The sequence below is a fragment of the Salmo trutta genome, chromosome 11, assembly GCF_901001165.1.
Source record: "Salmo trutta chromosome 11, fSalTru1.1, whole genome shotgun sequence".
Lineage (NCBI taxonomy): Eukaryota > Metazoa > Chordata > Actinopteri > Salmoniformes > Salmonidae > Salmo > Salmo trutta.
The window spans coordinates 9825334-9852659 of NC_042967.1; the positions used below are offsets into that span (position 1 = coordinate 9825334).

The 27326-nt window shown below is 43.4% G+C and overlaps 1 protein-coding gene across 9 annotated transcripts in view; it reads right to left on the minus strand.

The window, feature by feature from the left end:
- The window catches only part of LOC115202196 (teneurin-3), a 425097-nt gene that overhangs the window by 104265 nt on the left and 293506 nt on the right, over nucleotides 1-27326 (minus strand). For all 9 annotated transcript variants that reach the window (XM_029766158.1, XM_029766159.1, XM_029766165.1 and 6 more), the window contains 2 exons: nucleotides 26792-27030; nucleotides 11075-11194 (listed from right to left, as the gene is read on the minus strand). In XM_029766158.1, the coding sequence (XP_029622018.1) occupies nucleotides 11075-11194; nucleotides 26792-27030 (359 nt within the window). The remainder of the gene's footprint in view (nucleotides 1-11074; nucleotides 11195-26791; nucleotides 27031-27326) is intronic.

A 27326-nucleotide genomic window follows, 5' to 3' on the forward strand; every position in this document is an offset into this window, starting at 1 on the left:
CTGCCCTCAAGCAGTAAAGATGAGATGTGTTTGAATAGTAACACAATCAATATCATGCTGTGTATTGAACTGTCCAGTCCACCATGAGAAAAAAAGATGAGCATCTATCTATCAGCGCAATAAGCCACACAAAACACCAGCACACAACCGCTTAAAAACACCATTCACCCAAGTGTTAAGAAAAACGAACTATCCATCAACATAACATTTTTGTGTGACCAACAGTAGATACATAGATGCTTTCATAGAATGTCTGGCTCTCTCTCTGTTATAATCCACTATGGCTCAACAGTGTTGCCAATGTATTGAGTGTTGTCAGAAGTCGGGAGTGTTGTCGGGAGTCAGATTACTGTTAGTAATCAAACAGTAATCTGTATTAGCGGCTCTTAATTGTTGGAACATCACTGGCAGAACTAGATCAAAACAGAAGTAGAGAAAGCCTTTCTCTTGATTATGTGGTTTGTCAGGGTTATGTGGTGCATCAACAAGGACAAGGGTGAACAAGGAGAAAGAGACAATGGTGTGTGTGTGTGTGTACAGTATGTGTATGGTTGGACCTATGTCATTACTGTGGTGTTCTGCGTTAGCATCGAACAGCCCCCGTGATATGCAACTTTTCAGGGAAGTCAGAAACCAATATACACAGGCAGTTAGAAAAGCCGAGGCTAGCTTTTTCAAGCAGAAATTTGCTTCCTGCAACACAAACTCAAAAAAGTTCTGGGACACTGTAAAGTCCATGGAGAATAAGAACACCTCCTCCCAGCTGCCCACTGCACTGAGGATAGGAAACTCTGTCACCACCGATAAATCCACTATAATTGATCATTTCAATAAGCATTTTTCTACGGCTGGCCATGCTTTCCACCTGGCTACCCCTACCGCGGTCAACAGCACTGCACCCCCCACAGCTACTCGCCCAAGCCTTCCCCATTTCTCCTTCTCCCAAATCCAGTCAGCTGATGTTCTGAAAGAGCTGCAAAATCTGGACCCCTACAAATCAGCCGGGCTAGACAATCTGGACCCTTTCTTTCTAAAATGATCTGCCGAAATTGTTGCAACCCCTATTACTAGCCTGTTCAACCTCTCTTTCGTGTCGTCTGAGATTCCAAAAGATTGGAAAGCAGCTCAAAGGGAGGGACACTCTTGACCCAAACTGCTACAGACCTATAACTATCCTACCCTGCCTTTCTAAGGTCTTCGAAAGCCAAGTCAACAAACAAATTACTGACCATTTCGAATCCCACCGCACCTTCTCCGCTATGCAATCTGGTTTCCGATCTGGTCATGGGTGCACCTCAGCCACGCTCAAGGTCCTAAACGATATCGTAACCGGCATCGATAAGAAACAATACTGTGCTGCCGTATTCATTGACCTGGCCAAGGCTTTCGAATCTGTCAATCACCACATCCTCATCGGCAGACTCAATAGCCTTGGTTTCTCAAATGATTGCCTCGCCTGGTTCACCAACTACTTCTCTGATAGAGTTCAATGTGTCAAATTGGATGGCCTGTTGTCCGGGCCTCTGGTAGTCTCTATGGGGGTGCCACAGGGTTCAATTCTTGGGCCAACTCTTTTCTCTGTATACATCAATGATGTCGCTCTTGCTGCTGGTGAGTCTCTGATCCACCTCTACGCAGACAATACCATTCTGTATACTTCTGGCCCTTCTTTGGACACTGTGTTAACAACCCTCCAGACGAGCTTCAATGCCATACAACTCTCCTTCCGTGGCCTCCAACTGCTCTTAAATACAAGTAAAACTAAATGCATGCTCTTCAACCGATCGCTGCCCGCACCTGCCCGCCAGTCCATTATCACTAATCTGGACGGTTCTGACTTAGAATATGTGGACAACTACAAATACCTAGGTGTCTGGTTAGACTGTAAGCTCTCCTTCCAGACTCACATCAAACATCTCCAATCCAAAGTTAAATCTAGAATTGGCTTCCTATTTCGCAACAAAGCATCCTTCACTCATGCTGCCAAACATACCCTTGTAAAACTGACCATCCTACCGATCCTCGACTTCGGCGATGTCATTTACAAAATAGCCTCCAATACCCTACTCAATAAACTGGATGCAGTCTATCACAGTGCCATCCGTTTTGTCACCAAAGCCCCATATACTACCTACCACTGCGACCTGTACGCTCTCGTTGACTGGCCCTCGCTTCATACTTGTCGCCAAACCCACCGGCTCCAGGTCATCTACAAGACCCTGCTAGGTAAAGTCCCCCCTTATCTCAGCTCACTGGTCACCATAGCAGCACCCACCTGTAGCACGCGCTCCAGCAGGTATATCTCTCTGGTCACCCCCAAAGCCAATTCCTCCTTTGGCCGTCTCTCCTTCCAGTTCTCTACTGGAACTAACTACAAAAATCTCTGAAACTGGAAACACTTATCTCCCTCACTAGCTTTAAGCATCAGCTGTCAGAGCAGCTCACAGATCACTGCACCTGTACATAGCCCATCTATAATTTAACCTAAACAACTACCTCTTCCCCTACTGTATTTATTTATTTATTTTGCTCCTTTGCACCCCATTATTTATATTTCTACTTTGCACTTTCTTCCACTACAAATCTACCATTCCAGTGTTTTAGTTGCTATATTGTATTTACTTTGCCACAATGGCCTTTTTTGCCTTCATCTCCCTTATCTCACCTCATTTGCTCACATTGTATATAGACTTATTTTTCTACTGTATTATTGACTGTATGTTTGTTTTACTCCATGTGTAACTCTGTGTTGTTGTATGTGTCGAACTGCTTTGCTTTATCTTGGCCAGGTCGCAATTGTAAATGAGAACTTGTTCTCAACTTGCCTACCTGGTTAAATAAAGGTGAAATAATAAAATTAAAATAAAAATACTGTGTGATAATAATGCAGCAGCTTCAGCTCAGGCTAGACACCACCAGCTCTGACAGCTATACATACACTGATCAGATGACATACACTGATCAGATGACATACACTGATCAGATGACATACACTGATCAGATGACATACACGGATCAGATGACATACACGGATCAGATGACATACACGGATCAGATGACACACACAGATCATTTACATTTACATTTTAGTCATTTAGCAGATGCTCTTATCCAGAGCGACTTACAGTAGTGAATGCATACATTTCATTTCATGCATTATTTTTAAAAAATATATTGTTTTTTTTTGTACTGGACCCCCGTGGGAATCGAACCCACAACCCTGGCGTTGCACACACCATGCTGGCGTTGCAAACACCATGCTCTACCAACTGAGCCACCTTAACAAACCACCTGCACTAAATTGAGCAGATCTGATGTCACCATTCTGGCAACGGCCTGGCACCTATTCTCATTCCCTCCCTGGTTAATCTGTAATCCTGCAAATAATCCAGGAATGGAATAAGGGACAACATGGGCACACATCTTACTCCTGCAGGTGTAATAACAGATCATGATAATAATAATAATAATGAATAATAATGATAATAAAATAATAATAATGCTAATAATAATCATGAATATTGAATAATAATGCTAATAAATAATGCTAATAATAATAATAATAATAATGATGAATAATAATAATGAATAATGACTAATAATAATAATGATAATAAATAATGCTAATAATAATACAATTGCTAATAATAGTAATAATGATCATGCTAATAATAATAATGCTAATAATGCTAATAATAATGAATAATGATAATAATGAATACTGTTGTGCTGCTTTTCGACTGTAACACCAGTGTTATACTAGCAGGGGTGTACTGATTTTTTCAGTTTGAAAATAGACGGAGCAGGTAAAAACTATTTCTGGAAAATTAATTCTGGTAAATTCTAAATCAATTCTATTTAAAAAGATCAGATGACATACACAGATCAGATGACACACACAGATCAGATGACATACACGGATCAGATCACATACACGGATCAGATCACATACACAGATCAGATGACACACACAGATCAGATGACATACACTGATCAGATGACACACACAGATCAGATGACATACACAGATCAGATGACATACACAGATCAGATGACATACACTGATCAGATCACATACACAGACCAGATCACATACACAGATCAGATCACATACACAGATCACATACACAGATCAGATCACGTACACAGACCAGATCACATACACAGATCAGATCACATACACAGATCAGATCACATACACAGACCAGATTACATACACAGATCAGATGACATACACAGACCAGATCACATACACAGATCAGATTGCACATGATGCCATGAAGGAAGACAAGAGCTGTGTTCGAATACTCATACTAACCGCACTAACCGTACTATTTTTGACGTGATTGAGTATATAGTACATAGTATATATATGCTTATTGATCATAGTATGGAGCTACAGTTGAAGTCGGAAGTTTACATAGACCTTAGCCAAATATATTTAAACTCAGTTTTTCACAATTCCTGACATTTAATCCTAGTAAAAAGGCCATGTCTTAGGTCAGTTAGGATCACCAGTTAATTTTAAGAATGTGAAATATCAGAAATAATAGTAGAGAGAGTGATATATTTCAGCTTTTATTTCTTTCATCACATTCCCAGTGGGTCAGAAATTTGCATACACTCAATTAGTATTTGGTAGCATTGCCTTTAAATTGTTTAACTTGGGTCAAACGTTTTGGGTAGCCTTCCACAAGCTTCCCACAATAAGTTGGGTGAATTTTGGCCCATTCCTCCTGACAGAGTTGGTGTAACTGAGTCAGGTTTCTAGGCCTCCTTGCTCGCACATGCTTTTTCAGTTCTGCCTACACATTTTCTATAGGATTGAGGTCAGGGCTTTGTGATGGCCACTCCAATACCTTGACTTTGTTGTCCTTAAGCCCTTTTGCCACAACTTTGGAAGTATGCTTGGGGTCATTGTCCATTTGGAAGACCCATTTGCGACCAAGCTTCAACTTCCTGACTGATGTCCTGCCTCATGATGCGATCTATTTGTGAAGTGCACCAGTCCCTCCTGCAGCAAAGCACCCCCACAACATGATGCTGCCACCCCGTGCTTCATGGTTGGGATGGTGTTCTTCGGCTTGCAGGCCATCGTTATGTTTGGAAAACTTAACGATGGTCATTATGGCCAAACAGTTCTATTTTTGTCTCATCAGACCAGAGGACATTTCTACAAAAAGTACGATCTTTGTCCCCATGTGCAGTTGCAAACCGTAGTCTGGCTTTTTTATGGCGGTTTTGGAGCAGTGGCTTCTTCCTTGCTGAGCGGCCTTTCAGGTTATGTCGATATAGGACTCGTTTTACTGTGGTTATAGATACTTTTGCACCTGTTTCCTCCAGCATCTTCACAAGGTCCTTTGCTGTTGTTCTGGGATTGATTTGCACTTTTCGCATCAAAGTACGATCATCTCTAGGAGACAGAACGTGCCTCTTTACTGAGCGGTATGATGGCTGTGTGGTCCCATGGTGTTTATACTATTGTTTGTACAGATGAACGTGGTACCTTCAGGCGTTTGGAAATTGCTCCCAAGGATGAACCAGACTTGTGGAGGTCTACAATTACATTTCTGAGGTCTTGGCTGATTTCTTTTGATTTTCCCATGATGTCAAGCAAATAGGCACAGAGTTTGAAGGTAGGCCTTGAAATACATCCACAGGTACACCTCCAATTGACTCAAATGATGTCAATTAGCCTATCAGAAGCTTCTAAAGCCATGACATCATTTTCTGGAATTTTCCAAGCTGTTTAAAGACACAGTCAACTTAGTTTATGTAAACTTCTGACCCACTGGAATTGTGATACAGTGAATTATAAGTGAAATAATCTGTCTGTAAACATTTGTTGGAAAAACTACTTGTGTCATGCACAAATAGTCAGATGTCCTATCTGACTTGCCCAAACTATAGTTTGTTAACAAGAAATTTGTGGAGTGGTTGAAAAACGAGTTTTAACGACTCCAACCTAAGTGTATGTAAACTTCCGACTTCAACTGTAGTTTGTATCCCAAAAGTTCCCGGATATCGTACTAAATTCGCCAAAATATGAAGCATACACGCAGGGGACACTATTTCCGTACTTTAGGGACCATAATGCAATTCTTCAGGAAGTGGGCGTGGCTTCACATCGTTTTCAGGTTTGAAGAAAATAGCGAAAAATATGCAGCCGAAGTACAACGAGAGCAGATACAAATTAATTGCTTTAACTAATTATGACAATTGTTAAGAAAATGTTGAGCAATGTAATAAAGTCATGACTTTTCAAATAAGTGACCTTACACGTTACGTTGGCTGACAATTTGTTAGCTACGCTGTCCTTACGAACCACATAGCATATCATTACAGCAGTATGTCCCGGTATGTTAGCTAGCTACCTAACGTTAGTAGTTAAACATCAAACTTGCCAGTATATTAACTATAGGCTATCTAACTACCCAACGTTTATTGACTTGATTCTCCCCATCATTCTTAGCTTAGCTAAACAGTGTAGTATCGTCGTTGTGCGTTCTCAATGGACATTCGGGTGCTTTCGTAAATTCGCTCTGGCTATCTACTCAGATTAAGAATAATGAATTTACGAGCGCTCAACACCCGTTGAATATGGCCGGTGTCAGTAAACGGTCGGCAAAAAAAGCGTAATTCAATTGTTGCAAGCAGCACAGTTACAGTCACCAACGCTCTGGATAACATGAGAACTGCCTAACCAGCTCTGCTAGGGAGAGTAAAATGGTCCGACTGGTCTAATTTGTGTCTGGAAGTAGCTAGCAAGCTAGCCAACGTTAGCTTGACTGCTGTTGTAAGGTCAGAAAGCTCAAATCAACCCTACTCCTCGGCCCGAGCATCCAGTGTGCGCTCTGAGAGCGAAACGTTCTGAATTTACAAACGGACAATCTGACACTGCTCTGAATTTACGAGTGCACTCTGGCACTCCAGAGTAAATTTAAGAACACACCTGAAGTCGTAAAATGTCTAACTAGTAATTTGTTACGCTAACTAGTTAGCAAGAGGTTGCATAGCAACAGCATCAACTTCCGGTAGACAGGCCAAGAGCTAGAACGCTCAACTGAAAGCATACTGTTCGTTTACAGTATACTAAAATGAACTAATACTATATAGTATGTAGTATTTACTCATTAAGTATGTAGTATACAGTATGTTAGCATGGGTATTCGAACACAGCTAAGGTCATCCTAAAATGATACGGCAAACCATACATTACTCCACAGTTCTATAAATGTGTGTGTGTGTACATCATTAATGCATAAGATTGTGTGAATGTAACATGAGTATTTCATTCTAGTTCTGGAATTTTAGCTACATTGTCTTCTAGCTGTATTACACCGTCTGCTAGCTTTACTACACCGTCTGCTAGCTTTACTACAGTGTCTTCTACACTTTGCTGTGTCACTCCACCTAGACCTGTCAACAAAGCCCTTTCCTCTCGCCCAGTGCAACTCAATCCAACACTTCCAATCATCTGTGAGAGTGAGTGATTGCTCTCCTGCTCTTCCTCCCCCTGGGTAGACTCTCTTATAGAGAGAGTGCTTTTAGGTTACCTGCCTATCACAGAGGTGAACAACAACATGTCCAAAGATAGGTACTGGACACACACACACTGGCACACACACACACATACACACGTGATGCGCGGGTTGACTCATAACCCGCAGTCCCCGCGATTATATAGATGTAGGATCTTAATCTGAGCCAGTTTGCTACAGCAGGAAAAGAATCCTGCAGCAACAGGAAATGTGAATTGTTATGTTTATTATAATTAATGGACATTTTTGTAGGGGAAAATCAAGTCTCAAATTTCAAAGTGGAAATTACAAACTTCAGAAGCTTTTTTAAACCTCAAACACACAACAAGTTTTAGAATTATTTGTAAAGTTGGAACGTTCTCCTGCAACAGGGTGATCAAACTAAGATCCCACCCCCGTATCCACGGGGCGGGCAGGTTTAGGGTCATGAAATATTTTGTGGATGAAGGGCGGGTGGGTGGCCGGCAAGTTGGATAAAGAGAAAACGATCCATCAAAAAAAATCCATAAATGTATGATCATTCTTGTGCAATTCATATCTATATGATACATTGAGGTTTTTCTTTCATGATTTTGATCTGGCATTAGGGCGTAAACCTAAGCTTTGGGGCCTAACAGTACGCGTGCCAAATACACGCCAATAGCCAAATGCTTTTGGGAACTTGGCAGAAAACGTTAACGACGATCCACTGAGGCAAAAAGGACAAAAAAAGGAAGTGTTCAGCACATGTTGTATATTAGTGGGTAAGGGTCGGGTGCAGGCCTCCTATTTATCACACATAGTCGGGCGGTTGCAAACGGGTTATTAGCAATTGCGGGTGGGTGCCGGTCAACAAACAGCTGACCCGCGCATCACTGACAGACACACACACACACACTCACTCACTGAGACGAGTGTGAAGGGAGAGTCAGCGTATATTTATCAATGTGTGCATGTATGTTTAGATGCACTTAGATGTGTGTCTGTGTGTGTCTGTCTGTGTGTGTGTGTGTGTGTGTGTGTCTGTCTGTGTGTGTATCTGTGTGTGTGCTCATGTCTATTTGTGGTAGTCCATTCATTCACATCAGTGAACAAAGCCATAGGCTGTCACTGCAGATCGTTGATGGCTCCGACTCACACAGAGAGAGAGGAAGAGGAAGAGGAAGAGAGAGGAGGCCAAGGTTAGTTGAAGGAGGAGAGAACGGAGGAGGGAGGGATTTTGTATTGATTAGAAGTGATGTGTTGAGTGGCGGCATGGCTGTGTTAATTAGTCTGTTATGATGAGGGCTGGAAGAGCTCATTACATTGAGAGCTTTCATTACTTCCTCACTTTGATGTAAACACTATCACGTTAGCATGACCACTCTTCTTCTTCCTCCTCCTCCACAGTGGTTTTTAGCCTCTCAGTTCACCTCAGTTAGAGATCTGTCTGTCTGAATGTTGTCTGAATGGTGGTGACGGTCACTGTTACCTTGTACTGTCTCATATCTGTTTATCTCACCAAACCTTCAACCACATAAAAAGAAAGAAGACGGGGATGGAGGGAAGAGGGGAGGGATGTTTGGAGGGACATGGTGAGTGGAAGAGACACGACGGAGAGAGAAAGAGAGAGAGAGAAGAAAAGAGATCTACTTCACTTGCTTTGGCAATGTTAACATGTGTTTCCCATGCCAATAAAGCCCCTTGAATTGAACTGAATTGAGAGAGAGAGAGACAGAGAGAGAGAGAGAGACAGAGAGAGAGAGAGAGAGAGAGAGAGAGAGAGAGAGAGAGAGAGACACCGAGAGAAAATGAAAGAGGGAGATGGCCTGGTCTCAGAACTGAACAAGAATCAACCTAATTGTGTCCGCGAAGGTTAGGAGAGGGGGAGGAGAACGACTCTACCCTCCCCTGTACAGGGACACAAGCACTGAAGGGACAGGAGCACATGGGGACGCACGGACACCCATCAAATCACTAGCACAAGAAGCAGATCACCTGCATCTCAAATGGCACCCTATTCCCTATATAGTGCACTACTTTGGACTAAAGACCTGTGGTCCCTGCTCACAAGTAGTGCACTAAATAGGGAATACAGTGCCATTTGGGACGCAGACTAAGCCTGTCTCCCAGTGGGAGATGAGACAGTGGTGGAAGTACTGGGACTCATGCTAGTCCATTCTCTCCTCAGCTCTCTGCAGTATGATGGATTTATTTCATCTCTACTAGGCTCATTGTAGTCTACACTCGACCCAAATTAAGAAGAAAAAGTGTGTGATTATAGATTCTCATCACTCGCGACCCCACTTCTCACATGCCCAGGTCCCACTTGGGGTTCCCGACCCATAGTTTAAGAAACCCAGCTCGAGTCAGCTCTCTGCTGCCCAGTCATATACTTAGTTTGTAAGGTCAGTCCACTTCCAGAAAAAGCCACTCTGTCTCACCTCAGCCTACAGAGACCAACACAGAGTCTGTACTACCTCGAATACCTACAGTACTACCATCCCCTCTCCTCTCCACAGGGGATTCAGAGTGATGGTGGACATGGAAAAGGAGTGTGTGTGTGTTACAAAGGTGTATGTGTGTTGGTGTGAGAAAGGGATCGATACAGAGAAACATTGGTGTGTAAGACAGCTACAAAAAGTGTGTGTGTGTTATTAGAGCTGTAGTGTGTGTCCGATGAGGATACAGTGTGTGTCTGGAGGTCAGTGGCAAATAGAGTTTGATAGAGTGACTGCATTATGAAGTGTTCAGTGGGAGTGTGACCCGGCTGGTAGTCTTCACACATGCGCGTGCGCACGCACGCACGCACGCACGCGCACACACACGCGCACACACACACCATTTGGCTGGGCTATGCCTTTGGATAATGGGCCGGGATGAATGATGGCAGTGTGTGTGTGTCTGTGAGTGTGTGTGTGTGTGTGTGTGTGTGTGTGGGTAGAGTCTGCAAAACACTATCTTTAGACAAAGAAATCTGAGGACATTCACACTTTAGGAAGCTCTTTCTCTAGTGCTTCAGTGCAATGTTTAGTGAATAGATCAAAGCAGACCTCATGCAGATGTGAGTGTTGGTTTATCCCACTGACTCTGCATTCTCCTTGGGTTTCTCCATAGAGACACAAGCCCACCCACACAGCCATATAAACAGCACTAAAACAAAGAGCTATAGGGTGGCAGGTAGCCTATCAGTAAAGAGCGCTGGTAACCGATAGGTTGCTAGTACGAATCCCCAAGCTGACTAGTTGAAAAATCTGCCAATGTGCTCTTGAGCAAGGCACTTAACCCTAGTAGCTCCTGTAAGTCGCTCTGGATAAGAGCCTCTGAAAATAACTATGTCAAATGTGAGAGGTACAGTATAACTTTGTCAGTGTGGTTAAACACTGTGCTTCTATGTGGTCAGGTCACTGCCCTCTCTCCTAATACTGGGACTTTGCATGTCAATACTGGCCCTTAAAGCCTCTGGCCACTATGCACACAGGGCCCAATGGGTCGGTCGGTCGGTCGGTCGGTGTGTGTGTGTGTGTGTGTGTGTGTGTGTGTGTGTGTGTGTGTGTGTGTTCTAGCCTCCTTACCGTTATCAGCAGACAGTGCGGTGATGGTGTTGGGTGTGGTGTCTGACCTCCCCTGACCGTTCTCAAAGCCGTAGCCCTCTGTCTCCTGCATCTGCCAGTTCAGACCAAACAGATGCATGGCTACAGTAGGGGGGAGAGAGAGAGAAAATGCTTGTTACTCTCAGGGGTTGAGGGCTTAACAACACACACACACACACACACACCACAGTTTACCTAGTGGCGAGTCAGAGATGGGATGTCTAATCGAACTCTATCAGATAGAACGACAACAGGAGAAATATCCCTCCATCGATTATGGTTTGGGTTCTAACAAGCTCTGGGATTGGCTGGACCCGTCAGGGTGTGTATATATCTGAACCTGTGTGTGTGTGTGTAGGAGGTGAGTTGGGAGTTGTAGAAAGATAATCTGTCAAAATAAGAGCAGGTATTGTTTGAAAACTCCAATATGTTAACCTGAGCCCTGAGAGGAGAGAGAGAGATGGAGGGAGGGAGGGAGAGAGCTGGAGAGAGGGAGAGATGGAGGTAGAGATGGAGGGAGGGAGCTGGATGGAGGGAGAGATGGAGGGAGGGATCTGGAGAGAGGGAGAGATGGAGGGAGGGATCTGGATGGAGGGAGAGATCTGGAGAGAGGGAGGGAGGGATCTGGAGAGAGGGAGAGATAGAGGGAGAGATCTGGAGAGAGGGAGAGATAGAGGGAGAGATGGAGCCAAGCAGTTTAGCGCATTAGCATCAAGCCGGCCCTCTGGCTGGATATAATTCAATCCCACACCTTCCTCTCTCCTTCCCTCCTCTCCATTTCGCTCTCTCTCTGAGTGCTTCTGCGAGAAGCCACACTAAGAGTGAGGAGACAGTTTCTAGTTTTTAACACTGTTTCAGCGCCGTCTGGAGCCGTCATGGCTGCCGAGGGCTTTAGTAGGAGCCAGACATGATGGAGGCCTGAGGACTGTGACTCAGACAGTACTGGAGGGCCAGTAGCAAGTCTGGTGAGAATGACTGTTTAGTACCAACAACAACACACACACACACACACACACACACACACACACACACACACACACACACACACACACACACACACACACACACACGTGTCAGTGTGTGTGTGTCCTGTGTGAGTAACAAGCCTGCCTGGCTGCACACTCTAGCTCTAATGAGGGGAGTTTAGTCGTGCTCACAGCCCCTGTGGATTTCTACCTGAACACACACTCACAACCACCTATAAATCACTATAAAAGTAGGGGATGTTGCTGTATACCTGCTCTGTGTGGTGGGGCGTATGTGTGTGTGTGTGTTCTGTATAAGTGTGTGTATTTGTGTGTGTGTGTGTGAGCTGGATCTAGGATATCTAGACGTTATAGCTGCAGGAACTGGAAGCGACAGAGAGGGAGAGAGAGTAAGGGACAGAGAGAGGTCAAATGGTGGAGAAAGAGAGAGGTAGAGAGAGTGAGGGAAGAAGAGAGGTAGAGAGAGTGAGGGAAGGAGAGAGGTAGAGAGAGTGAGGGAAGGAGAGAGGTAGAGAGAGTGAGGGAAGGAGAGAGGTAGAGAGTGAGGGGAAAAAGAGAGGTAGAGAGAGTGAGGGAAGGAGAGAGGTAGAGAGAGTGAGGGAAGGAAGGAGAGAGGTAGAGAGAGTGAGGGTAGAGAGAGGTAGAGAGAGTGAGGGAAGAAGAGAGGTAGAGAGAGTGAGGGAAGGAGAGAGGTAGAGAGAGTGAGGGAAGGAAGGAGAGAGGTAGAGAGAGTGAGGGAAGGAAGGAGAGAGGTAGAGAGAGTGAGGGAAGAAGAGAGGTAGAGAGAGTGAGGGAAGGAAGGAGAGAGGTAGAGAGAGTGAGGGAAGGAGAGAGGTAGAGAGAGTGAGGGAAGGAAGGAGAGAGGTAGAGAGAGTGAGGGAAGAAGAGGTAGAGAGAGTGAGGGAAGGAGAGAGGTAGAGAGAGTGAGGGAAGGAGAGAGGTAGAGAGAGTGAGGGAAGGAGAGAGGTAGAGAGAGTGAGGGAAGAAGAGAGGTAGAGAGAGTGAGGGAAGGAAGGAGAGAGGTAGAGAGAGTGAGGGAAGGAGAGAGGTAGAGAGAGTGAGGGAAGGAAGGAGAGAGGTAGAGAGAGTGAGGGAAGAAGAGAGGTAGAGAGAGTGAGGGAAGGAAGGAGAGAGGTAGAGAGAGTGGGAAGGAGAGAGCTAGAGACAGTGATGGAAGGAAGGAGAGAGGTAGAGAGAGTGAGGGAAGAAGAGGTAGAGAGAGTGAGGGAAGAAGAGAGGTAGAGAGAGTGAGGGAAGAAGAGAGGTAGAGAGAGAGGGAAGGAGAGAGAGAGGTAGAGAGAGTGAGGGAAGGAGAGAGAGAGGTAGAGAGAGTGAGGGAAGGAGAGAGGTAGAGAGAGAGGGAAGAAGAGAGGTAGAGAGAGTGAGGGAAGGAGAGAGAGAGGTAGAGAGAGTGAGGGAAGGAGAGAGGTAGAGAGAGTGAGGGAAGGAGAGAGGCGGAGAGAGTGAGGGGAAAAAGAGAGGTAGAGAGAGTGAGGGAAGAAGAGAGGTAGAGAGAGTGAGGGAAGGAAGGAAGGAGAGAGGTAGAGAGAGTGAGGGAAGGAGAGAGGTAGAGAGAGTGAGGGAAGGAGAGAGGTAGAGAGAGTGAGGGAAGGAGAGAGGTAGAGAGAGTGAGGGAAGGAGAGAGGTAGAGAGAGTGAGGGGAAAAAGAGAGGCGGAGAGAAGAGGGAGAATGGGTTGGGTAAGCTGAGGGAATCCTCTAGCAATTAGGGCCCGGAGGCCAGAGCGTTTTCAACCAGAGCCCACCCACAGTTCAACCAAGCCTCCTCCTCCCTCTCTCTCTCTTTCTTTCTCTCATTAAATTAGAGTGGTGTGGTGCTGGGGAGGGCCTCCTGCGGTGGGCAGGACTAGAGGGTCATGGGAGAGAAGTTGGCGGATCGACACCAAGCGCTGCCAGAGTGGAGCATGCTGGGAGGCTTAAAGCTCCTCAGGACAACCCTCAGACAACCTTTACACAACCACAAGACAACTGTTAAACAATGTTGAGATATCCATCTCTGAGCTAGGTTCCCCATAACAGCATCAAAACCCTTGAGCTTGAATCAAACACCAGTCTCTGGACCTCTGAAAGAGAGAGAGAGAGAAGACATATAGAGATAGATCGAGAGCAAGGAAAACATTGGAAGACCAGACGGACAAAGAGAGCCAGGTGTGGAGGTGGATGGATATTGGAGTCTTCAAAGCATTTCTATTTGTTAAAAGGTCAACCTTTTCAGACTGAGAAGAAGTCACGAGGCTTGTAAAGCTCTCATTTAGCAGCACTTTCTTTAGAAAGACATCCCTTAGCCATCCGTCTACACTTTCATTCACTTTGCTTTCCGAATGTTCATTGTAATACAGGATGCCATTACTTCATTCATGATAGTTTACATATCTGTACAAAATGTGCAAAATGGATGCAAATCCACCCCCAGATATACAAGTCTGCTGTTGCATGTCTGTTGTAATATCATTCTGGATTTTTCTATCCATCTGTGAAGCAGTAACCGAAGCGGCGGATTGGACAGTGAGGAGACAGACAGAATGTTCTGGTGCTTACCTCTCTTAGAGGCTTTGATTTACAATATTAACAGGTGCAGGACTAATTGGCCAATCAACTTTGTACAGAAAATAACAAACAGGACGTTGACAAAGACTTGAATAAATCAAACACATTCTCAGTGGAAACCATTCTGGCAACAACTCACTGTCTAGAACGGGGCGGCAGCGTAGCCTAGAAAATAATGATTTGTTCTTAACTGACTTTCCTAGTTAAATAAAGGAACAAAGCTCAGGTGTAGCTCTACTCTAGCCAACCTGTTGCCTGCTCTCTCCCAGGCAAAAGCCAAATGAGTAAGTACTCTTCCCAGGAACTCCCTTCAACTTGGAATGTTCCATCATGACACATTTCTACCATAAATGTGTAATTTCCCATGGACATATATCATAAGGAATGGTTTTACATAAACACACACACTCCAATAATTTGTGCCATTACTTCTACTTTAAGTCACAATACACATTCATGAAGTAATTCACCACGGCGACAAGTCATCACTTTGGTTATTCCCGTCAACCGACAAATGTTCCTCGATGGCTCGTAGACTAATTTGCCTCATGCGTCATGCACACCGGCACTTCAACAAGGAAACAGGGCGGCGCTTCAGATAAACACACGAGGTAGGTTAAATGATATGACTATATTATATCAGCACTTAGACTGTAATTCTAATAATATATTTCACATTGCTGGAGTTTGTACGTTTAAATGGGCAGCTTTATACACGGTAGAAACGTTGTTAACAAGTTACATTGTTTTAGTAAGTGGCGGGCGCAACAAACACTCGACTTTGGCGCCTTATGTCAAAGGATTGCTGGCAAACGGAATGCGCTACTCGATCCCACACTCTCTTTTGGTTTCAGGACTCTTGACTTTACCTTGAAGAGAGACAATAAAGAGTCTTTCTTCAACCAATCATTTGTTTCAGTGTCGTTGTCTACAAGTCATGGACATGTGCACAGTGACACTATCTAACCAAGGTGTCAGTCTAATGCTTCCAAAGCAGGGAAAATATGGGATGTCAGTGTTTTCCGGAATGATTCCCAGGGCCGAAATTCTACGAATGACAAATCAGGCGGGAGAATAATTCCCAAAACTCTGGGGAGATCACCGGGAGAAGAGCCGATTCAGATTTCGGCCGTTTTTCTTCGCTGGAGAAAAGCGTGTGTGTGTGTGTTTTTGGTGGTGTGTGTGTGTGTGTGCATCTGTTGTAGCAGATGGGTCTACATGGTCCCAGGTGAAGATAGTGAAGAGTGAATGGGAGATAAGGAGAGCTGGTGTGTAAGGGAGAGACAGGTGGGAATTGGCACACACATGTACACAGACACACTCAAACACACACAGATATGGTTATCTGTACCTCTGTGTGTGTGTGTGTGTGTGTGTGTGTGTGTGTGTGTGTGTGTGTGTGTGTGTGTGTGTGTGTGTGTAAGAGCTGTCTGTGTATACGTGTCAATCATAGTACCCACAAGGAGAGAGCAGATGCTTTTGACAGACCATGCTTTCTATTAGTGTCCAGGAAGGCCTAATGCATGTGTGTGAGAGTGTGTGTGCGGGGGTGTGTGCGTGTACATGTGCGGGTGTGTGTGTGTGTAAGCTACTCATGGTCTGCTCTATTTGTTAGCTCGTCCCTCGGCCATGTTCCTTACACTCTCAAACAACCACAATAACCACCACAACAACCATAACAACAACCACAACCACAATAACCACCACAACAACCATAACAACAACCACAACCACAATAACCACCATAACAACCATAACAACAACCACAATAACCACCACAACAACCACAACAACAACCACAATAACCACCACAACAACCATAACAACAACCACAACCACAATAACAACCACAATAACCACCACAACAACCATAACAACAACCACAACCACAGTAACAACCATAACAACAATCACAATAACCACCACAACAACCATAACAACAACCACAACCACAATAACCACCACAACAACCACAACCACAATAACCACCACAACAACCATAACAACAACCACAACCACAATAACAACCACAACAACCACCACAACAACCATAACAACAACCACAACAACAAGCATAACAAAAACCACAACCACAATAACCACCACAACAACCATAACAACAACTAAAACCACAACAACCATAACAACAACCACAACAACAACCAGAACAAAAACCACAACCACAATAACCACCACAACAACCATAACAACAATAACCACCACAACAACCATAACAACAACCACAACCACAATAACCACCACAACAACCACAACCACAACAACAACCATAACAAAAACCACAACCACAATAACCACCACAACAACCATAACAACAACCACAACCACAATAACCACCACAACAACCACAACCACAATAACCACCACAACAACCATAACAACAACCACAACCACAATAACCACAATAACAACCACCACAACCACAATAACAACCACAACAACCATAACAACAACCACAACAACAACCATAACAAAAACCACAACCACAATAACCACCACAACAACCACAACAACAACCACAACCACAGTAACAACCACAACAACCATAACAACAACCACAACCACAATAACCACCACAACAACCATAACAACAACCACAACCACAATAACCACCATAACAACCATAACAACAACCACAATAACCACCACAACAACCACAACAACAACCACAACCACAATAACAACCACAATAACCACCACAACAACCATAACAACAACCTCAACCACAGTAACAACCATAACAACAACCACAACCACAATAACCACCACAACAACCACAACCCCAATAACCACCACAACAACCATAACAACAACCACAACCACAATAACAACCATAACAACCATAACAACAATCACAACAACCACCACAACCACCACAACCACAATAACAACCACAACAACCACCACAACAACCATAACAACAACCACAACAACAACCATAACAAAAACCACAACCACAATAACCACCACAACAACCATAACAACAATAACCACCACAACAACCATAACAACAACCACAACCACAATAACCCCCACAACAACCATAACAACAACCACAACCACAATAACCATAACAACAACCACCACAACCACAATAACAACCACAACAACCATAACAACAATAACCACCACAACAACCATAACAACAACCACAACCACAATAACCCCCACAACAACCATAACAACAACCACAACCACAATAACCATAACAACAACCACCACAACCACAATAACAACCACAACAACCACAACAACAACCATAACAAAAACCACAACCACAATAACCACCACAACAACCATAACAACAACCACAACAACAACCATAACAACAACCACAACCACAATAACCACCACAACAACCACAATAACAACCACCACAACCACAATAACAACCACAACAACCATAACAACAACCATAACAACAACCACAACAACAACCACAACCACAATAACCACCACAACAACCATAACAACCAAAACAACAACCTCAACGACAACCTCAACAACAACCTCCAAAACGACAACAACCACAACCACAATAACCACCACAACAACCATAACAACCATAACAACCAAAACAACAACCTCAACGACAACCTCAACGACAACCTCAACAACAACCTCCAAAACGACAACAACCACAACAACAACAAAAACCACAACAACCTCAACAACAACCTCAACAACAATCATGTAAACTTCTCCAGGGCTGTTCAAGGACACGATTGATTTCAGCACCTTTCACAAATCATACCCAGTTGTGATTGGTCCATTCTCAAGTGTTTGAAGCACACTGTGTTGCTGTCCTCCTGTTGCACTATTCATTTCTGTTCTTGTCAGTCCTGAATTAGTTTTTCACCCGAAAATAAAATATCCCCAAAGCAACACAGCCCAGTAAAATATTCGAACGCAATCAAATGTTTGATAAAAAAAACATCCAACAATGAACTTTCCTATTCAGTGAGAAAGAAAGAACAAATGTGAAACAGAGCGAGAAATAGAAACTCACTCCTAGCGTAAAATAGTCTAGCATCTAAATGTTGAATTTAAAAGTAGGCCATGACAGGAAGAAGTCATGCATTTCTCTCCCATCTCTCAGTTGATGACATAACCAGTAAACGTGATCTCTTTCCTCCCAGGCCTCTTTGTACGTCCAACGTATCTGAAAGTGTTCCTCTGTATATGTGAAACGCAATGCAGTATTTATGGGTGGCTGGGGAGGACGAGAGTGTTTTCAGAAGTGGGGGGAGAGAGAGGGGGGGGATGAGAGAGAGAGGGGGGAGAGAGAGAGGGAGGAATGAGAGAGAGGGATGAGAGAGAGGGGGGGGATGAGCGAGAGAGAGAGAGAAAGAGAGGGGGAGAGAGAGAGAGTGTGAGGATGAGAGAGAGTTTGAGGATAGAGAGAAGGGGGGAGAGGAAAAGTGTTCAGAACAAGACCCTTACCGTCTATTTGGCATCTCCGGAGTCCGAGGTGTTAACCCCAAACATCCCTTCACCTACAGTAGCACTGTATAACAAGGGGATGGACTTAAGACATGTGACAGCGTACGTGTGTGTTGCCCTAACCACCATCGACTTTCTCCATCCATCCAAGTGGGGTCTTAAATAATTAAGAGCAGGTTGGCAGAGAGGGATGGGGAGAGTGTGATAGAGATGTAGAGCGAGAGAGAGAGGGAGAGAGAGAGAGGGACGGAGAAATATAGTGTGTGAGAGACGTAGAGAGAGAGAGAGATGTAGAGAAAGACGTCAAAGCATGTTCGTGTAGAGATAAGAAAAATCTGTGTGTGTGTGAGTGTCTGTGTGTGTATGTTTGTGTGTGGGTGTGTGTTTGTGTGTGTGTGTATGTTTGTGTGTGTGTGTGTGTTTGTGGGTGTGTGTGTTTGTGGGTGTGTGCGTGCGCGTGTGGGTGTGTGTGTGTATCTGTATGTTTGTGTGTGTGTGTGTCTCTCTCTCCTTGGTTGCTGTGTGGACATGTATAGACTGAGCAGACAGGATATTGGATCAAAGATACCTGCTATTCTCCACTAAAACAGCTACAGAGATAAATACATGCCTTATGAGTCTCTATTCTCCACTAACACAGCTACAGAGATAAATACATGCCTTATGAGTCTCTATTCTCCACTAACACAGCTACAGAGAGAAATACATGCCTTATGAGTCTCTAGTCTCCACTAACACAGCTACAGAGAGAAATACATGCCTTATGAGTCTCTATTCTCCACTAACAGAGCTACAGTGAGAAATACATGCCTTATGAGTCTCTAGTCTCCACTAACACAGCTACAGAGAGAAATACATGCCTTATGAGTCTCTATTCTCCACTAACACAGCTACAGTGAGAAATACATGCCTTATGAGACTCTATTCTCCACTAACACAACTACAGTGAGAAATACATGCCTTTTGAGTCTCTATTCTCCACTAACACAGCTACAGAGAGAAATACATGCCTTATGAGTCTCTATTCTCCACTAACACAGCTACAGAGAGAAATACATGCCTCATGAGTCTCTATTCTCCACTAACACAGCTACAGAGAGAAATACATGCCTTTATGAGTCTCTAGTCTCCACTAACACAGCTACAGAGAGAAATACATGCCTTATGAGTCTCTATTCTCCACTAACACAGCTACAGTGAGAAATACATGCCTTATGAGACTCTATTCTCCACTAACATAACTACAATGAGAAATACATGCCTTATGAGTCTCTAGTCTCCACTAACACAGCTACAGAGAGAAATACATGCCTTATGAGTCTCTATTCTCCACTAACACAACTACAGTGAGAAATACATGCCTTATGAGTCTCTATTCTCCACTAACACAGCTACAGAGAGAAATGCATGCCTTATGAGTCTCTATTCTCCACTAACACAGCTACAGAGAGAAATACATGCCTTATGAGTCTCTATTCTCCACTAACACAGCTACAGAGATAAATACATGCCTTATGAGTCTCTATTCTCCAGAATCAGCCACTGTCAGAGTGTGTTGAGTTGTCATTCATGACAGGCTCTAATATACTGTCTATTGGTCCTCCTCAACCTTAAAGCTACCAGCATTTGGTGACAGGAAAGGTATAGTCCTTTGTGCCGAAGTACCATACAAGCATGGTGTGTGTGTGTGTGTGTGTGTGTGTGTGTGTGTGTGTGTGTGTGTGTGTGTGTGTGTGTGTGTGTGTGTGTGTGTGTGTGTGTGTGTGTGTGTGTGTGTGTGTGTGTGTGTGTGTGTGTGTGTGTGTGTGTGCAAAGTGTTTTCATTATCGGGCCATAAATTAAAGCTGCACTCTGGGATCTTAAGCACAACAAATTCCCAACATATTGCACAAATTTAACTTGTAATATATCATACATATTGCACAATTCCTAACATACTGCACATAATTGGATGACGTAGTACACAAAAACCAGGGACTTTAGGTTTGTGAGCACCAGTTTCAAAACTACTGGCTGAAATTATACACAAGTTAGAGAGTTCATCTTTAAGTGTGTTTGTGTGCTTTAAAGTTACTGTGTGTTAGTGTGTGTGTGTTTTAAAGTTAGTGTGTCTGTGTGTTTTAAAGTTAGTGTGTGTGTGTTTTAAAGTTAGTGTGTGTTAGTGTGTGTGTTTTAAAGTTAGTGTTTGTTTTAAAGTTAGTGTGTGTTAATGTGCGTGTGTGTTTTAAAGTTAGTGTTTGTTTTAAAGTTAGTGTGTGTTAATGTGTGTGTGTGTTTTAAAGTTTGTGTGTGTTAATGTGTGTGTGTGTTTTAAAGTTTGTGTGTGTTAGTGTGTGTGTGTGTGTTTTAAAGTTAGTGTGTGTTAGTGTGTGTGTGTTTTTTAAAGTTAGTGTGTGTTAATGTGTGTGTGAGTTTTAAAGTTAGTGTGTGTTAGTGTGTGTGTGTGTTTCAAAGTTAGTGTGTGTTAGTGTGTGTGTGTTTCAAAGTTAGTGTGTGTTAATGTGTGTGTGTGTTTTAAAGTTAGTGTGTGTTAGTGTGTGTGTGTGTTTCAAAGTTAGTGTGTGTTAGTGTGTGTGTGTGTTTCAAAGTTAGTGTGTGTTTGTGTGTGTGTTTCAAAGTTAGTGTGTGTTAATGTGTGTGTGTGTGTTTTAAAGTTAGTGTGTGTTAATGTGTGTGTTTTAAAGTTAGTGTGTGTTAGTGTGTGTGTGTTTTAAAGTTAGTGTGTGTGTGTTATAAAGTTAGTGTGTGTGTGTTATAAAGTTAGTGTGTGTTAGTGTGTGTGTGTTTTAAAGTTAGTGTGTGTTAGTGTGTGTGTGTTTTAAAGTTAGTGTGTGTTAGTGTGTGTGTTTTAAAGTTAGTGTGTGATAATGTGTGTGTGTGTTTTAAAGTTAGTGTTTGTTTTAAAGTTAGTGTGTGTTAATGTGTGTGTGTGTGTGTGTTTTAAAGTTAGTGTGTGTTAATGTGTGTGTGTGTGTTTTAAAGTTTGTGTGTGTTAGTGTGTGTGTGTGTGTTTTAAAGTTAGTGTGCGTTAATGTGTGTGTGTGCTTTAAAGTTAGTGTGTGTTAATGTATGTGTTTTAAAGTTAGTGTGTGTTAGTGTGTGTGTGTTTTAAAGTTAGTGTGTGTTAGTGTGTGTGTGTTTTAAAGTTAGTGTGTGTGTTTTAAAGCTAGTGTGTGTTAGTGTGTGTGTTTTAAAGTTAGAGTTTGTTAGTGTGTGTGTGTTTTAAAATTAGTGTGTGTGTGTGTGTTTTAAAGTTAGAGTTTGTTAGTGTGTGTGTTTTAAAATGAGTGTGTGTGTGTTTTAAAGTTAGAGTTTGTTAGTGTGTGTGTGTTTTAAAGTTAGTGTGTGTTCGTATGTGTTAGTGTGTATGTGTGTGTTTTAAAGTTAGTGTGTGTGTGTTTAAAAGTTAGTGTGTGTTTAGTGTGTGTGTGTCGCAAATCTCCTCATAACTGTCTTCATGATCTCATGAATTCTTCATTAAGGGTCTTTCACCTCATTATCAGGACTGACTCCGTATGGGGCGACCACTGAGTAAGCATGTGTGTGTTTTTCCATCACTACAGAACCAGATAATGAGGTTTGTAGAAAGACAACAGTGTCCTTCTCCACCAAAGCCGACCTATTCAGATAAAAGGCTACAGAGAAACTCAATCTGAGGGTGGATGGTAATGATTGTCCCCTACAGGGAGCCGTAGAGATTAGCTCTCCATATTTTAACATAACTTAGCTTTGGTTGGCGGGGCGCCCTACTGTGGTTCTGGTCGGGACATAAATGTTGGAATGAGTGGCGCTGGGGCGGAGTGTGTATGCACGCCACTGCACGCACGGACACACAAACACACACACAGCCAGCTGACACCCCACTGACATTGCAACCATTTCCTGCTGGGTTGGATTCCATCATTAGCTTTCTGGTAGGAAGAGAACATGTTGTTGTCGCTGCACTGAACAGGTCATTCAGGGTCTTTCTTCCTTCATTTCAAGCCTACTGGGCAGCATGACATATTAATAATGTTTCTTGCTTGGTGAGGATGAGGTTATGGGAATCACTGGCGGTTCAGAATAACAGATGTGGAGGCAAAGGGTTTGTATTCTGTGAGTTCTAGTGTACAGTTGAAGTCGGAAGTTTACATGCACCATAGCCAAATATATTTAAACTCAGTTTTTCACAATTCCTGACATTTAATCCTAGCAAAAATTCCCTGTCTTAGGTCAGTTAGGATCACCACTTTATTTTAAGAATGTGAAATGTCAGAATAATAGTAGAGAGAATGATTTATTTCAGCTTTTATTTCTTTCATCACATTCCCAGTGGGTCAGAAGTTTACATACACTCAATTAGTATTTGGTAGCATTGCCTTGAAATTGTTTAACTTGGGTCAAACGTTTTGGGTAGCCTTCCACAAGCTTCCCACAATAAGTTGGGTGAATTTTGGCCCATTCCTCCTGACAGAGCTGATGTAACTGAGTCAGGTTTGTAGGCATCCTTGCTCGCACACGCTTTTTCAGTTCTGCCCACAAATTTTCTATAGGATTGAGGTCAGGGCTTTGTGATGGCCACTCCAATACCTTGACTTTGTTGTCCTTAAGCCATTTTGCCTCAACTTTGGAAGTATGCTTGGGGTCATTGTCCATTTGGAAGACCCATTTGCGACCAAGCTTCAACTTCCTGACTGATGTCTTGAGATGTTGCTTCAATATATCCACATAATTTTCTTTCCTCATGATGCCATCTATTTTGTGAAGTGCACCAGTCCCTCCTGCAGAAAAGCACCCCCACAACATGATGCTGCCACCCCCGTGCTTCACGGTTGGGATAGTGTTCTTCGGCTTGCAAGCCTCATCCTTTTTCCTCCAAACATAACGATGGTCATTATGGCCAAACAGTTCTATTTATGTTTCATCAGACCAGAGGACATTTCTCCAAAAAGTACAATCTTTGTCCCCATGTGCAGTTGCAAACCGTAGTCTGTCTATTTTATAGTGGTTTTGGAGCAGTGGCTTCTTCCTTGCTGAACGGCCTTTCAGGTTATGTCGATATAGGACTCTTTTTACTGTGGATAAAGATACTTTTGTAACTGTTTCTTCCAGCATCTTCACAAGGTCCTTTGCTGTTGTTCTGGGATTGATTTGCACTTTTCACATCAAAGTACATTCATCTCTAGGAGACAGAACGCGTCTCCTTCCTGAGCGGTGTGACGGCTGCGTGGTCCCATGGTTTTATACTTGTTTGTACAGATGAACGTGGTACCTTCAGGCATTTGGAAATTGCTCCCAAGCATGAACCAGACTTGTGGAGGTCTACAATTTCTACAGTCAACTTAGTGTATGTAAACTTCTGACCCACTGGAATTGTGATACAGTGAATTATAAGTGAAATAATCTGTTTGTAAACAATTGTTGGAAAAATTACGTGTGTCATGCACAAAGTAGATGTCCTAACCGACTCGCCAAAACTATAGTTTGTTAACAAGAAATTTGTGGAGTGGTTGAAAAACGAGTTTTAATGACTCCAACACTAAGTATATGTAAACTTCCGACTTCAACTGTATGTGTGTGTGTATTGCGAGCATAATATGTGTGTGGAAGAAAGAGACAGCACTGCATGCACTTACGTGTGTTTGTGTGTGTGTGCGTGCACGAGTGTGTGTCCTCCCTCACACTATCCGAGTGACGGACAGGCCCAGAGACCCATTAGCCTCTGTATTGATAGAGAGAGAGGGGGGGGTTCTGCTCAAGTGCTGCTAAGTGGATAGCAGACAGGTAACATGGCAGCGTCCATCTAGTCGGTCTCTAAGCCTCAACGCCTCTATAGTCCACACTGAGGTGTGAGGGCTTCCTGTGCTGTTCTGGACAGCTGCAGGGCTAGATCCATCATTCTGGACTGACCACTACAGACGGTCAACTGGGCTTACTGTTCCTACCCACTGTGTGTGTGTGTGTGTGTGTGTGTGTGTGTGTGTGTGTGTGTGTGTGGTGCGTGCATGCATGCGTGCGTGTCTGCAGGCGAAAGAGAGATTCTTCACAAAAATACAGGTCTATTGTTTGCAAGTGTGTCTGAATCAACATGATTCATTTCCCTCCATTTCTCTCTCCCTCGGCAAGCGGTACCGATCCGCCAAGTCTGGAACCAACATGTCCCTGAACAGCCATAAGACTGCTAAATAGTTAAATAGTTAAATAGTTAAATAGTTAAATAGCTACCCAGACTATCTGCATTGACCCTTTCTGCACTAACTTTTTTTAACTCATCACATACTGCTACTATTTATTATCTGTCACTTTATTCCTAGTTATATGTACATATCTACCTCAATTACCTCGTACCACTACACATCTACTCAGTACTGGTACCCCGTGTATTTAGTCAAGTTATCATTATTCATTGTGTATCTATTTTTACTTGTATTATTACGTGTTTACTTTTCTATTATTTCTCTATTTTCTTTCTCTCTTCATTGTCGGGAAGGGCCTTTAAGTAAGCATTTCACTGTTAGTCTACACCTGTTGTTTAGGAAGCATGTGTTAAATAACATGTGATTTGTCTCTCTACAGCAGAGATCCAACAGAGTGGATGAGGGGGCAGAGAGTTCCTTCCCGCTATAGCTGAATGTAGTGCATGGTGAATACTAATACAATCAGATCTCTCCCTCTCTCTCTCACACACACACAACACACCACACACACACAACACACACACACACACACACCACACACACACACACACACACACACACACACACACACACACACACACACACACACACACACACACACACACACACACACACACACACACACACACACACACACACACACACACACACACACACACACACACACACACATTCTCTATGAGCAATAGCTGCTGCATTTGCTATCTATCACAGCTAGTCACAACAACTGGATAGAGGCATCGGGGTACTGTGGCAACACACTCCTGTGTGTGTGTGTGTGTGTGTGTGTGTGTGTGTGTGTGTGTGTGTGTGTGTGTGTGTGTCAACAATACTCCTCCGCGCCAGCTGGAAACTGAAACTATTCAGGGTTTATAATCAAAGGCTGAGCAATCACTGTGCTTGTTTAAGGCTGAGTGTGTCCAATGTCAGTGATAGGAAACGCTACCACTATCAGATTGGCATTTACAGCTCTGTCGAAGGAATGTAAACTAAAGCAAAGCGGAAGAGAGCCCTGGGGCCTCAGCGATAGACAGCTGTGGTTGGTTACTGCTTTGTCTAAACCTTATGTACCCGTTTCATGTGGTAGATGCTAGATTTTGGGGAGTGTGGTTTTAAAACATTGGCGTTTGTCACCTGAGGTAACCTTACAGTGTGCGAAGGTTACTGAATGGTTACCCAATTTATTTTCACAGCTGATCCAACGGTTACCTACATATGTTAGATCTTAATTTGACCAGTATTGCCGCGGCAAAATAATCCTGCAGCAACAGGATTTCTAGATTTAGTCCATCATTTTGACTGAAAAAGGCTACATGAAAAGTGCAATACTCTTAATGTAACCACGTGTTAGTGTGGGTTATCAGTGAATTTGTCAATCGTGTAGCTCATCTGCATACAGGAAAATTCGCAGTAACAAAAGAGTGTTCAAATTAAGATCCTACATCTGTATGGTATCCACTACAGAGTGAGTATGTGTGTAGGTGTTTACACAGTAGCAGTACTATCTTACCTATGCAATAGCAGAGCAGGACAGACAGCAGGACGGACAGTCCCACGGCGCTGAGAGCAGTGCATCTCCAGGAGCAGTACTTGGAGGACTTCTTAAACTTGAAGGCGGAGCGGGAGAGGGTGTTTCTGGGTAGGGGCCGCGTGGGCGGCGAGTAGACGGAGCCCGTTGCCATGGTGTAGCCTGGAGTAGCCGTGCTGAACAGAGGGGTCGTGCCGGTGCCTGTCTTGAAGAGGAAGTGCCTGGAAAAGAGGAGAGGAAAGAGAGAGGGAGAAGGAGGGTGAGAATGGAGATTGAATGGATCTACATCAGCTACACTTTTCTAGCCTGGTCCCAGATCTGTCTGTGCTGTATAGCCAACTCCTGTATAATGGTCATTCTTCGGCAAGATGGCATAAACAGATCTGGGACCAGGTTTCTGAGGTTCCTGTTCAAAACACAAACAAAGCAACAGCTACAGTAGCAAATGAACTAGACACTTAGTAGAAACTTAGTAGAAACAACAAACAAACACTTGAAGGCCTGTGAAGCCTAAAAC